This window comes from Rhipicephalus sanguineus, chromosome 1 (genome assembly GCF_013339695.2).
Source record: "Rhipicephalus sanguineus isolate Rsan-2018 chromosome 1, BIME_Rsan_1.4, whole genome shotgun sequence".
Lineage (NCBI taxonomy): Eukaryota > Metazoa > Arthropoda > Arachnida > Ixodida > Ixodidae > Rhipicephalus > Rhipicephalus sanguineus.
Genome location: NC_051176.1, coordinates 296,754,103 through 296,767,927, shown reverse-complemented (window position 1 = coordinate 296,767,927; position 13,825 = coordinate 296,754,103). Strand labels below are relative to the sequence as shown.

At 43.1% G+C, this 13,825-nt stretch overlaps 1 protein-coding gene across 1 annotated transcript in view; it reads left to right on the top strand.

Moving 5' to 3' along the window:
* Window positions 1-13,825, top strand: part of LOC119379321 (cell division control protein 6 homolog) — a 30,722-nt gene that overhangs the window by 2,616 nt on the left and 14,281 nt on the right. Inside the window, exons 5-6 of the mRNA XM_037648599.2 lie at window positions 4,502-4,608; window positions 9,970-10,106. Coding sequence (XP_037504527.1) covers window positions 4,502-4,608; window positions 9,970-10,106 — 244 coding nt within the window. The remainder of the gene's footprint in view (window positions 1-4,501; window positions 4,609-9,969; window positions 10,107-13,825) is intronic.

Sequence of the window (13,825 nt, the reverse complement as noted above, 5' to 3'; positions counted from 1 at the left end):
AAGACAAATCCACTTGTTGAAATGTTAGTTCTGGTGACATGCCTTGTTCAGTGATTTTTCACACACTTGAGAGCAGCTTTGTGCTACTCTCAATGGATGGCAATTTTTTACAATTTCAGTTTGTTTATTTGCAGGCATAACACAAAGTTTCAAAAACTGTGTAGCCAATGTCTAGATGCATGTCCACTGAAATAGCATTGGTCAGGCAAATACTGATATCACTTATGTAAAATGTGGTTAGAGCATAATTACATGGCAAAAGTAAATATAGGGTATCCCAGCTAATGTTAGCCAAGGTGTTGTTTGTTTATTTTTAGTTAGGTTTTCCTAATTAGCCAAGTCGCTGATGCACAGGCGTATAATTGTTGGCAAAAGCACACAGAAGACCCAAAACTGTATGGCTCTGATAAGTGTTTTAAACTTGGCTAAGCATAGCTAGGACAACCTGTACGTCACATACATACACATTATTTTCACTTTACAACATAATCTGGTCGAACATACAAAAAATACAACAAAAAGTACGAACAAGCACTGAGAATATTAAAGCATTACATTTCCTTCTGTCTAAACATTTGAAAGCAATATACTAGTAGAAAAGTCTTAAGAGAAAATTTTGTCAGAGTTGCAGAGCTCATTACCTAAAACAGCATTTATAAGAGTACAGGTATCACATTCAGTAACATTATGAAGCTTTATTTTGCCCATGAAAGTATTTCTTCAGTACAGAACGGTTATTCCAATGTTTTATATGTACCAGTGGTTTATTGCAAACTTGAGGGCCATTAAATTGAAGCAAACACTGTCTGTTAACATTCTTAGTAAGAGGATGAAAATTTCTGACCGTTTGGTTTCTGGTCACATGAGACAATGGCTAAGAGAGAGACAGATAAAAGGCAGGTTATCTTTCACGGCAGTGAAAGCACATGTGGCAATTTTTAATTTGGGCATTGTATCCTAAGCCAAGATATTAATCCTATTAAACAAAGCCAGACTGGGTTGATTGTATCTTGAGTAATTAGTCTTGATGCTAGTTTCTGTTGTTGGGCAGATCAATTTAGATCAGTTTGTAAGTTGCACCCCACGATTTGTTACAATATGCAAAATGGCCACGGACAAGTGCTAAAGTTAGGATAAGCATAATGTTAATATCCTAATGATGACGTGCTTGCGAGAGAAGGTAGCATCCCAATGCCAGCTTTGTGAGAACTATGCTTATTTGCTTTGGCCAGTGAAGGGTATCAAATAGCACGCTGAGATACTGAAAATGAACCAACTCCTGTGGGATATCGTGTATTAGTAACTATAAAGATTTTGTAGGCAGGGTCTTGCTAGATTTGCAGAATAAAACGTATTTAGCACTTCTAACATTAGTTGTAAGTTTGTTGATTAAAACCATTTCTAGACCTCTTTTCAACTTCGTTTGCCTTAAGGTGCAAATACACTAGCCGAAAAATGTGCGCTGCACACCGGCAGCGGCGAAACAAAAGCTTCCAGGGCTGCCGCACAGCAACATTCTCATACCACAAGAGGGATGGGTCCATGCGCGATTTCTCGCGGCGTGCTGCTTTGAACGACTCCTTCGCCTCTTCCCAGGGGCGGCGCCAGGATTTTTTTACTGGGGGGCACCCACGACAAGTGGGTTCCTTCAGGGGGGGCAGAGAGGCTGGGAACATATGCATTGTATTTTGACTATGCTTGCTCTTGGGGGGGCAAAGGGGGGGCAGGCGGAAATTTTGGGGGGGCTGGAGCCCCCCCAAACCCCCCACTGGCGCCGCCCCTGCCTCTTCCATGACATACATGCTCGGTATAGCGGTGCCATGCAGAGGCTAGTTTAGTGTTCGTTTGGCTTTATCTACATGTATTCTGTTTATCTGGCATGACTTTGAACCAAGGTGCATTAATGATGTTGTTAGAACTCTTGCATGAGTATCTTATTCTTTGACAAGTAAGCTTAGTCTGATGCGCAACCAAGCCAGCGAAGCCCTGGCGTCTGACATTTCGGTTGTGCGTGCCAGCATGGTCTCACCAGTACCACCGTGTTGTTTTCTGAATGAGGTGACGCTGCAGTAGAAGCGAGCACACAAGCATAATTATGGCGGCATTGGTAATGACATCATCATCTTATGTGACGTGAGTTAGAAACACCCAAGATCGTAAACGTAACTACACAGCGTCCATTTGCCAGCAGGCAAACCTTTGAAAGAGTGCCACCCGCATGAAGACCCAACAGGATGCTGGATTTTCACTGTCACGTGAATGCCGCAGCGGCTCGCTGCCAGTTGATGTGGCCGCATTGCCACAGCAGCATTTCTCTGGCAGTGGCATGGCTTGCGCATTTTTCTGCTAGTGTTTGGGCCTTTAGTCTATAAATCACAAATTTTGTGAGCTTTAGCCACAATGCAAGTGTATTTAATGCAAGTGTATATTAATGGTGAGTGATTAATGTATCAAAAAAGTAATATTGGCATGAGGGCTGATCTTTGTGGGACTCCAATGTACAGATTCTTGAATGATGAGGCAATAACGTTCATAATGACTACTTGTAAATGGTTTTGAAGGCACTTAGTGAGAAGATCTGTAATGCTTTACTTTATTAAAAAGTACTATGTGATCAACTATTAATGAGAACTAACAGACAATAATGCCAAGGAAAGTATAGGGGATGTTTTTAGTAGTAAATGTAAGGTAAATGTGAAGAAAGAAAAGTGGACGAAAAGATAGCTTGCCGCGGGCAGGGACCGAACCTGCGACCTTCGAATAACGCGTCCGATGCTCTACCAACTGAGCTACCGCGGCGGCCATCCCCCCGTCCACTTTATAGGGTATATATGTACATTTAAACGTGGGAGCGTCAGTCAGCGCCGCCAGTAGCCATGACGGCGAGTGTGGAACACTCTTTGTTTCTGCCTGTTGGCGTCACGTAGCACGTGAACTTATACGAGCTGGCAACTGACCAATAATCCCTCGCATACTACCTGAAAGCATCAAGTCTGCCAGAACGAGGCCCTCGCTATGAATGAACGAAAGAAGTGTTAATTTCAAGGGCTCGTTTTCTTTGTTATACACAATATTAATGAGAACTAACAGACAATAATGCCAAGGAAAGTATAGGGGATGTTTTTAGTAGTAAATGTCGCTCCCACGTTCTTAGTAGTAAATGTCGCTCCCAGTAGTAAATGACGCTCCCACGTTTAAATGTACATATATACCCTATAAAGTGGACGGGGGGATGGCCGCCGCGGTAGCTCAGTTGGTAGAGCATCGGACGCGTTATTCGAAGGTCGCAGGTTCGGTCCCTGCCCGCGGCAAGCTATCTTTTCGTCCACTTTTCTTTCTTCACATTTACCTTACATTTACTACTAAAAACATCCCCTATACTTTCCTTGGCATTATTGTCTGTTAGTTCTCATTAATATTGTGTATAACAAAGAAAACGAGCCCTTGAAATTAACACTTCTTTCGTTCATTCATAGCGAGGGCCTCGTTCTGGCAGACTTGATGCTTTCAGGTAGTATGCGAGGGATTATTGGTCAGTTGCCAGCTCGTATAAGTTCACGTGCTACGTGACGCCAACAGGCAGAAACAAAGAGTGTTCCACACTCGCCGTCATGGCTACTGGCGGCGCTGACTGACGCTCCCACGTTTAAATGTACATATATACCCTATAAAGTGGACGGGGGGATGGCCGCCGCGGTAGCTCAGTTGGTAGAGCATCGGACGCGTTATTCGAAGGTCGCAGGTTCGGTCCCTGCCCGCGGCAAGCTATCTTTTCGTCCACTTTTCTTTCTTCACATTTACCTTACATTTACTACTAAAAACATCCCCTATACTTTCCTTGGCATTATTGTCTGTTAGTTCTCATTAATATTGTGTATAACAAAGAAAACGAGCCCTTGAAATTAACACTTCTTTCGTTCATTCATAGCGAGGGCCTCGTTCTGGCAGACTTGATGCTTTCAGGTAGTATGCGAGGGATTATTGGTCAGTTGCCAGCTCGTATAAGTTCACGTGCTACGTGACGCCAACAGGCAGAAACAAAGAGTGTTCCACACTCGCCGTCATGGCTACTGGCGGCGCTGACTGACGCTCCCACGTTTAAATGTACATATATACCCTATAAAGTGGACGGGGGGATGGCCGCCGCGGTAGCTCAGTTGGTAGAGCATCGGACGCGTTATTCGAAGGTCGCAGGTTCGGTCCCTGCCCGCGGCAAGCTATCTTTTCGTCCACTTTTCTTTCTTCACATTTACCTTACATTTACTACTAAAAACATCCCCTATACTTTCCTTGGCATTATTGTCTGTTAGTTCTCATTAATATTGTGTATAACAAAGAAAACGAGCCCTTGAAATTAACACTTCTTTCGTTCATGTGATCAACTGTATTAAAGGCATTTCAGTGTCTGCAAGTGTGAACCAACCATGGCAAACACTAACAGTAGAAAGTGTCATTTATGTTTGCTGTTTGTTTTGTTTTCTTTTACTAACTTTGGCTGCAGGATAATTGTGATGGATGAAATTGACCAACTCGACAGCAAGAACCAGACAGTGCTGTACTCACTTTTCGAGCTTCCACAACTAAAGAATTCTCGGGCTACAATTTTTGGTAAGTATAACAAAATTTTGATTAATACCGGGCAATATCTGTAATGCCTTTTGTGTCGGTTGAAGCACAGATCAGTTTCAGTTGCAAATTTAATCCTTATCTAAGCATAATGATCAGGTTTACTGACAATACAGGATATGTTATTTACTGCAGTCAAACCTCGATGTATTGAATGTGGATGTATAGAATTATTGCCTATATCAAACTCGTTCCATATCACTTTAAAAATCGCATGCATTTTTAATCTTTTATTTAAAACTATGTCGAATGTACAACGAATATATGGAACTCTGCCACCCCAAAAGCACATGCGCTGATGCCCAGGTGTCAGGCTTTTCCGCAACACCACCTGCGCTCTGGTGACAGCTGGCAGGCTTCCTGCAACACCCTCGTAGGTGGCTATGGCACTGTGGCCGTTCCAGACTGCTGCACGCCCGCATGTAGCAGCGTGCATTGCATTTGGCGCACCGACTCCTAGGAGCCGCTGCTTGTGGGGACTCGTGCAGGCGCTTGAGGACTTCAGCTTTGGTTGTCATTGCGCCAGACTATATCTAGCCCGTTCCGCCGTGCAAGGTGGTGCGATTATGGGAAGCAGAGAACATTTGAAGCTTATTTCTTATTGCCTTTTTTTCTTCTGTGTCTTGTGACGCTTCCTTCCATGAACAGCATGGCAAACTCGTGCCTACTGACTGCCTAGTGTCTCGAAAGTTGTAGACGTTCGTATGCACATGTTAAGGCAACTCTCTGGTTTATTTTTCTCTGGTGGCACTATTCATTATAGTAGTTCACAGTTGTGCAGTGGTATCTACTTTTTGTGCAGTTAGCCAAAACAGTTGTCACAGATATGTGGCTAGCTACTTCGCTCGGTCAGATTTTTTATATGTGTAGTATGAACGTTGTCGTAACCGTGGTTAAGCACACAGTTGCCAGTAAGAATCGGGCTACACTGCCGCAGCTCCTCTACCCAAAGCAGTAAATACTTAGTTTGAAGCTTCAAGTGAGTGTTCACTGTGCCACATATGGTTGATTGATTGATGTGCACTAGAGTTTCACACATTTTTAATGGGATGTTACATACTGATTTCTGGCTACATTGAACTATTTCGCGATCCCCGCACTATTCAATATTTCGAGGTTCAACTGTAGTAGGGTCCCTCACTTTTTACTAAAATTCAATAGTTATCTTTTCTGCATCCTGGACAAGTTTTAATAAAATTGGGTTAAACCCAATTTCTCTTGCAAAGCTTGCCTTGATCTAAAGAGTAAAAGTAAATGCAGGTGTTGCAAAACTAATTAGCGTTGCCTGCCTTGTCTAAAAGAAGTGGTTATCATATGTAACATATAGATAGAATGGTACATGCCTCCTATTGGTTAACAGAAAGTTAAAACCAGCATACACAATCAGCATATGTTGACTTTGATTGAACGACAGCTTATTTTTTGCAGCAATGTTTACATAAATACAATAATGGCAGTATTTAAATGCACTGCTGGCAGTTTCAATTGTGAGTGGTAGCTTTGATGTTAAACATTTGCTCCACTACATTAGGTTCAAAGAAAGGTGGTTGATTCGTCTAGTCTGCAGTATCCCGTTAATTTAGTTCCACGAATGTGACAGGGCAACAAGAGGTAGGGACGATGGGCCAAGAGGTCTAGGCTCAAGATGAGCACAATAATGTCTGTTCACATAGCCTTGTAAGATAAGAATAGTCAGTTTCAGTTTATTGATTTCAAAAGGTAATACAAGATTAGCTAATATACAGACGAGGGTCCCAAAGTTAAAGAACTGTAGTGGGACCCTCGGTTCGTTATACAAGCATTGTAGGTAATAAATAACAGCAGCAAATGAACAGAATTATTAGAAAAAATCAAAACATATAGATAAAACATTTCAATACAGATCAGTTAAACATGAAAAAAGCACAACAAAAGAAATTCAAAGTAAACCAAAAAAAAGAAGTCTTTTAGACAACAGCCATGACGTGGGTACACTTAGTACAGATAGTGATGTCTAAGGTAATTTTTAAAGACTGGAAGGGAAACACAAGATTTGATAGATGTAGGTAAATCATTCCAGAGTGAAATAGCAGTGAATGCAGATGTTTTTTTGCCGTAATTAGTGTGAGCTGTTGGTAACAAAAAATTTTTATTAGCTGCAAATCTCGTCAGGTTTTTATTCTGCAGTAAATCACGTGACACGAGTGGATGCATGAGGTTATTATGAAGCATCTTGTGAAATAAGACGACTATGTTGTACTGGTACAAACGAATGACAGGCAAGATATTGAAGGAGTGGAGTAACACAGAAGCATTAGATTGCATGGAACTAGAAGTGATAATGCGTATTGACTGATTTTGAATATGTTGTACTGATAAGTGACAAGCGTACATGTTCCCCTATGAAGCGATACCATAGTTAATGTGACTATGAATGAAAGTGAAGTACAACGCTAGAAGAGCCTCACGAGAAAAGAAAGGGCGAGCTTTGATTAGTGCGCGGATGCCAAACGAAGTTTTATGTTTGAGATGGTGGAAATGACAGCGGAATGTAAGTTTAGGGTCAAGATGTATGCCAAGAAATGTGACGTCTTCGCAAGCGGGTATAGAATGAGTCCCAAGTGTTAAGTCGGGAATAATTGTTAAGGGCCTTTGAGCAGTCTTAAACACCATATATTTTGTTTTTGAGGGATTAAGAACTAAGTAATTATTGCTCCACCAGTTCATGATGTTACTCAATGCAGTATTTAGCCGTGAAGTGAGAACAGTAATAGATTTATCAGATGAAGATATGGTAGTGTCATCGGCGTATAAAATGCAATGATCGTTGTCGGATGAACTGAGAAAATCCGGAAGATCGTTAATATATAAAATGAACAGCAAAGGACCTATTACTGAGCCCTGTGGTACACCCTGGTTAATGCATTTATTTGTCGAGAATGTTTCCGCTACGCGTACCATATACTGTCGGTCAAGTAAATAGTTTTTTAAGAATATTAGCGCAGGACCAGTTATACCTCAAGTTTATTAAACAGTACTTGATGGTTAATTGTGTCAAAAGCTTTAGTGAAGTCTAAAAACACAGATCCTACGAAATTTCCTGAGTCGATGCATTTTTTAATGTAGTCAGTTAGAGACAGCACAGCAAGATTGGTGGAACTTCCAGGGCGGAAACCAAATTGGTTATTCTTTAATAAATGGAACTTGGCTAGGTAGTTATTAAGACGTTTCACGAATAATTTCTCAATACTAAGGCAGGAAATGATAGCAATTGGACGATAGTTAGTAACTAATTGTTTGTCACCACAATATTGTCATCACGATATTGCAAATAATGGCGAAAATTTTCATAATTCTTTGTGCTAATATGCAGGAAGCATTATGAAAGTTTGTGCTGAAGAATCGTCACTCTTTCTGTTGTAGTGTATTAAAAAGTTAGGCTTGTGCGAATAGTAAATTTTAGGTCCGAAGCGAATTCGAAGCGAATAGTGATTTGGTCGAAGCGAATTCGAATAGTTTATATCATATTATAGAGAAAAATGAGGATATCTGTCATGACCCAACTAACCAGCACAATATTTTTAAAGTTGAGAGAAGGCATATGCATATGCCATTCTTTTTGGTTCAAAGGGAAGTGGAAGCAACTTTGAGTAGTAGCAGGATTTTACTTTCGGTACAATGCAAGTGATAACCTGTAAAATATGTTACGTTTTAAAATTTACTATCTTAGAGCATATAAGCCTGTGTAACAAGCTTCTAAACTTAAAAAATGATGAATCGATGTGAGGGTAATACAGTAAAACCTCGTTAATTCACACTCTGTTATTTCGAAATCCCGCATAATTAGGATTTCTTTGACCCCGTAGTTTGCAATGTAAATGTTAGTGGATAATTTAAAGCGGCGGTCAGTACCAGCTCGATTAATTCGAAAACTTTGGGTGCCATGTGCCAATTCCCCGATCCCGATTTAGCCGCAAATCTGCAAAAACGATAACCCTTAGGAGCCACAAGGCAATGCAGTGTAGCGATACTAATGAGTGACAAGTGAAGCATCCCAGCATCGCTGCTGCCAGCGCAAGGAAAAAAAACTAAACGAACAGCAGTCTCGTAGTCAGCTGAAATGTGTGCCTGCGGAAGACATGCTTCACTGCAATGCAGCGGTGACACGCGGGCAGCATGATGCATGCTCCTCTCAACGTCAGCACGTCATGATTTACCCATTCTTTCTGGAAAAATAAAGAAATTAATAAAGGGCGGTCTGACGAAATTCACGATGTATGCGAACCTTTGATTGGTAGTTGTTCCGGCAATTTGCGCACTTGCACTGCTGGCAGAGTACTTGCCTACAACGCCTACTTCGAAAACTCAGTTCGAAAACTTCAATGATCATATTTTCCACCCAGAACACATCACGAATTCCGTCACAGTGGTCATTATTAAATTCTTTATTTTACCAGAAAGAATGGGCAAATGGTCGCATCAATACGTGCTGACGCTGCGAGGAGCAGGTGACATGCTGCCTGGGTGTCACTACTGTGTCGCAGTGAATCTTGTCTTTTCCGCAGGCGCGCATTTCAGTTGACCACGAGACCTTTTTTTTTTTTTTTTTTTTTTTCTTGCTCTGGCAGCAGCGAGGCCCGCTGTTTCCCCGGTTTTGCGGCAAAATTGGGACCAGGTATTGCTGGAAGACATAACCCTTGTAGCCGCAAACTAGCAGGCACAGCAAACGACCACCTCTGACTACTTCCAGTAATTGAAAGTTCCTTGCATCCCGCTTTTTGTATGTTTGGTTAATTCGAAAACCCGCTTAGATTTTTCACAGTCCCAGTGACTGAATTAACGCGGTTTTACTGTATGTTCATTTAACCTTGAAGCAGGGCTTCGCAGCAGTGCGGATTTCTCCTGGAAAGGTGCATTCACGGTATAGCACACCTCCACTGCAGTGAAACCATTTTTACAAGGGGTTACATGCGGTTTATATATGTCTATTCCTTCATTTCAAATACTTCGAAATTTCCTAGAATTTAAATTCGTTTCAAAGCAAATTTGAATACTGTGATATTCGTTCGAATATTCGAAATGCTCGAATATTCACACAAGCCTAGAAAAAGTTAAACTTAAAAAATGAGTGTTATTTCTGGTGACAGCATTGCAATTTTTCCTTAGCTGTTACCATATTTGCATCTACGCAAATGCTGTTAAAATTATTAAGTGAACTGGAACACTTTGTAGTGATGAAACTGAACAGTGGCAATTGACCTAGGAATTCAGGCTGTCATGATTAAGAAAAGTAGCCAACCTTCAATAATTGCCTACCAGTTTGCAAGTTTGCAATTGCTGAGGAGCTTCTGCTTGCATGCACAGGAATCGCCAATGCCCTCGATCTGACGGATCGTGTGCTGCCCCATCTGCAAGCATATGGTTGCAGACCGACACTGCTTCATTTTGCACCATATTCCATAGATGAAATAGTGGCCATACTCATGGATCGTCTTAATGAGGTATGGAATGTTCTTTGCTCTCATTCTGATGGTGCTATACTGGGTGTTTCAACAAATGTCTCCGACGTCCTTTAAGTAGGGCGACTGCGATATTTGCTCACTAGCTTTAGCATTTCTTTTTTTGTGGTAGCAGACACCTTAAGATGACTAGCCATCAATTATGGCAGTAATTATAGTAATTAACTTTTTGATTATAGGAGACAGTGGTTGGGCCCAGTGAGAGAATTGAGGTTCTTTTTGCAAAGAGCCGATCAACCCTTTGAGATTGCCAAAAAGTGGCCACCAGCAATTTTTGCAGAGTGATAAAGTTCGACCAGTTTGGCCGGTGAAACTGAAACACTGAAGCGTGAAATTGTCATACTCTTCCAAGATGTCCTGAATGAGTGAGTAGTTAAAATCAGCCATCGATGTACTTTGGCGTGGGTGTGCGGGCTGCGCCTGCCATGGTAGCACACATGGCGCACATACCGTAAAAACCGGAATATAGGTCGAATTTTTTTTTTTCAAAAAAATGCGATGAAAAGTCGACCCTCGTCTTATATACCGGTCATTGGCAGAAAAAACGTGGAAGTCTCGCGACAATGGGCAGCTAAAGTCTGAAGCCTCCATTGCCATCGTGAGCATCAGCAGCGGCGGGCTGGCAGCACCGTTGGGCAACGCCATTTTGCTTTTTCTTCTGTCAAGTGTGGCTGCTTCAGTTATCCGCTGTTTTTATTTTTCTGTTTCCTTCAGAAATGAGTGGTAGCCGACGGCAGTTTATGATAGGCTTTAAGGAAAAAGTTATCGAGTATGCCGAAGCGCACGGCAACCTGGCGGCACAACGGGAATTCGGTGCATCGGAGAAAAGCGTCCGATACTGGAGGAGCCAAAAGCAGCACATCACATCCTGCAGCAACCAAAGAAAAACTTCGTTTCGTGGACGGACTGCAGTGTACCCCGAACTGGAAACGCTACTCGCCGAGTTCGTCCGGGAGCTGCGTGCAAGGTCGCTACCCGTGACAGCGGAGTGCATCTGCGTGAAAGCTCTCAAGATAGAGCGCGACTCTGGGCTCACGAGGGCGCTATTCAAGGGCTCGCCATCGTGGGTGCGCCGATTTATGAAGCGGAAGGGCTTTGCACTGCGGTGGCGTACTTCCGTGTGCCAAAAACTGCCCGAAGATTTCGATCACAAGCTGGTCGAGTATCAGCGCTTCGTCATACAGCTTCGTCGACAGCGTTGCTACATGATGGGACACATGGGCAATGCTGATGAAACTCCGATCTGGTTTGATATGCCCTCGAACACGACTGTGACCGCTAAAGGATCGAAGCAAGTGAAGCTCTTGACAACGGGCAACGAGCATTTGCGATTTACAATGATGCTCGCGAGCACAGCCGATGGAAAGAAGCTTATATCATTTTCAAGAGAAAAGGGCTACCGAAAGAAGACTTTCCTCGGGATGTGATCGTGAGAGCGAATGAAAAAAGGTTCATGAATGAGTCCCTCATGCTCGAATGGATCTGGCTCGTGTGGAATCGGCGACCTGGTGTGCTTTTTCAGCGACCGAGCATGTTGGTCCTCAACTCATTTCGAGGCCACCTTACGGCCGGTGTAAAGGGAGCCCTGTCCGATGGCAAGACGGATCTTGTCGTGATCCCTGGGGGGCTAACATCAATCCTCCAGCCACTGGACATAGTGCTCAACAAACCCTTTAAAGATCACGTGCACGAGCTCTACAATGAGTGGATGCTGGGCGACAATCCCAAGACCCCCGCTGGCCGCCTACGACGTCCACCTCTCGCGACCGTTTGTGGCTGGGTGTCGTCAGCATGGAAATCTCTCCCAGAAGAGATGGTGCACAAGTCTTCGCAAATGCTGCATCAGCAACGCATTGGATGGAACGGAGGACAATGCACTCTGGGGACGTTACTAGTGACAAGCATGCATCGTCCGAGTCTGAGTGACAGGACTTTGTGGCCTTCTGGCATTTAACTACATATCAGTGTCCAAATAAAAAGAAATGCAACACAAATTTTCTTCTATAAATCAATCATGTGTTAATGAAGATAAAGCAGGATCGAGTCGCATTCATTCCGACTACTCATGGAATCCTTAAATGCCCTCCACGGCACCCAGTTTGAGAACCTCTGGTGCAGAGGCCAGAAGAGCATGAAGCCTCTCTTGTGAGAGACTGCATGCGGTGTGTTGTGCAAATTGTTTCGTTTGCATGAAATCGTGACATGGTTAAGGGGAGACGTGGCACTTTATAAAACTTTTTCTTAAATTCTTGATCGATTTTGATGGAACATGTAAGAATGTTTGTGTGCCAATTTCAAATACGCAATTGATTTTTTCCTATGATAAGTAGTTTCCAGGATATCACAAGCACCTACTTCTTTGTTTAAGGCCTAATTAGCTAATTAATCACAACCTGCACACCAATGTACAATCCACAGAATACATTGAGAATGTTTGTAGTGTGTCGTAAAGCATAAATCATTGCTTTAGGACATTTCCAAGCAGAGTTGTGGGCTGTTGCACCCAATTTAAAAAAATGCCCCAATTAATACTCAAAACAAAACCTTGATTTAGAACATTTTCCTAAGAAAGTACTATAACAAAATTTGCTTTACGACACATCGCATCTATTTATCTTAGAAGCGAAAAAGAAATCTTAATGATAACCCAGACAGAACCAAAGATATTGCTCCTCCATTACAGGAAGAGCATGAAAAATTGTTTGCCGTTTGCCCTCAATTTAAAGGGCAGGGTGCATGGTTTTGCTTTTTTAAAGTAAGATGTGGACAGAAGATGACGGTATGCAGCAATGAAAATTTGTAATTAGGTGCACAATGATGTCAGGAACGTGCAGAGATGGCCAGCGAAAACTAGATTTTTTGGTCGATTTTCATTCCCTAAGTGCCACGTCCCCCCTTAAAGGGATACTGAACAAAAAATTGAGAAAGCTACGAAAACACTTCGACTCGGACCACACGACTGTTTTTATAAACAGCATTTATTTCACATAATTTCGAGCAGTTGGCCGTATTTTTAGTGGATTGTGAGAGCTTGGCGGCTGCACGCCAGTGCGCTTGTCGACGGCTGTGACGTCGAATGCTCCAGCAAGAGGGGCGCAACCGGCACCCTCTCTCCTGGCTTGCCACTTTCCTTTCTCCACCTCTCCTCTCAAGAACCGAGGGTGGCTTGGGATGGCTGGTGTGGCGCTGAGCCTTGTCCCCTTGTCCCCACATGGGAAACAAAATAGCGCTTCTTCTTCAAAAACCACTACAACTACTGAGCGTGTCGCGAGCGCGCATAGACGCAAGGTGCGAGTGACAGTGGTTCCACGAGCGGTAATTGCGACTCCGAGTTCGATAGGCCTCCAAAACGGATGCGCCAAATACAACCATATGCGTGTGACCCTTCTGCTTCGTCAATCAACAGCGAGGACGACGAACCAGCACCAGGCTTTAGGTGCTGCCATTTCGCTGACATGCCGAAGCGCAGCATCAAAGCAGGTCTCGTCTCATAGTCACTATCCTCGAAGTGTTCGGAGCACGAAAAGTCACGCTTTGAAGGCACCCACGTTGGCTGCCATGGGCGCGCAGCACGAATCCATATCCTTCGAAGCTTCGGCTCTGTCGGAAAGGTATGACAGGGCTTGTCTCTCCCAACACTGCTTTTCGCACACCCTAGCACAGTACAGCGTTGAGGCATTCTGCATTGAGCCAGGTGCTTC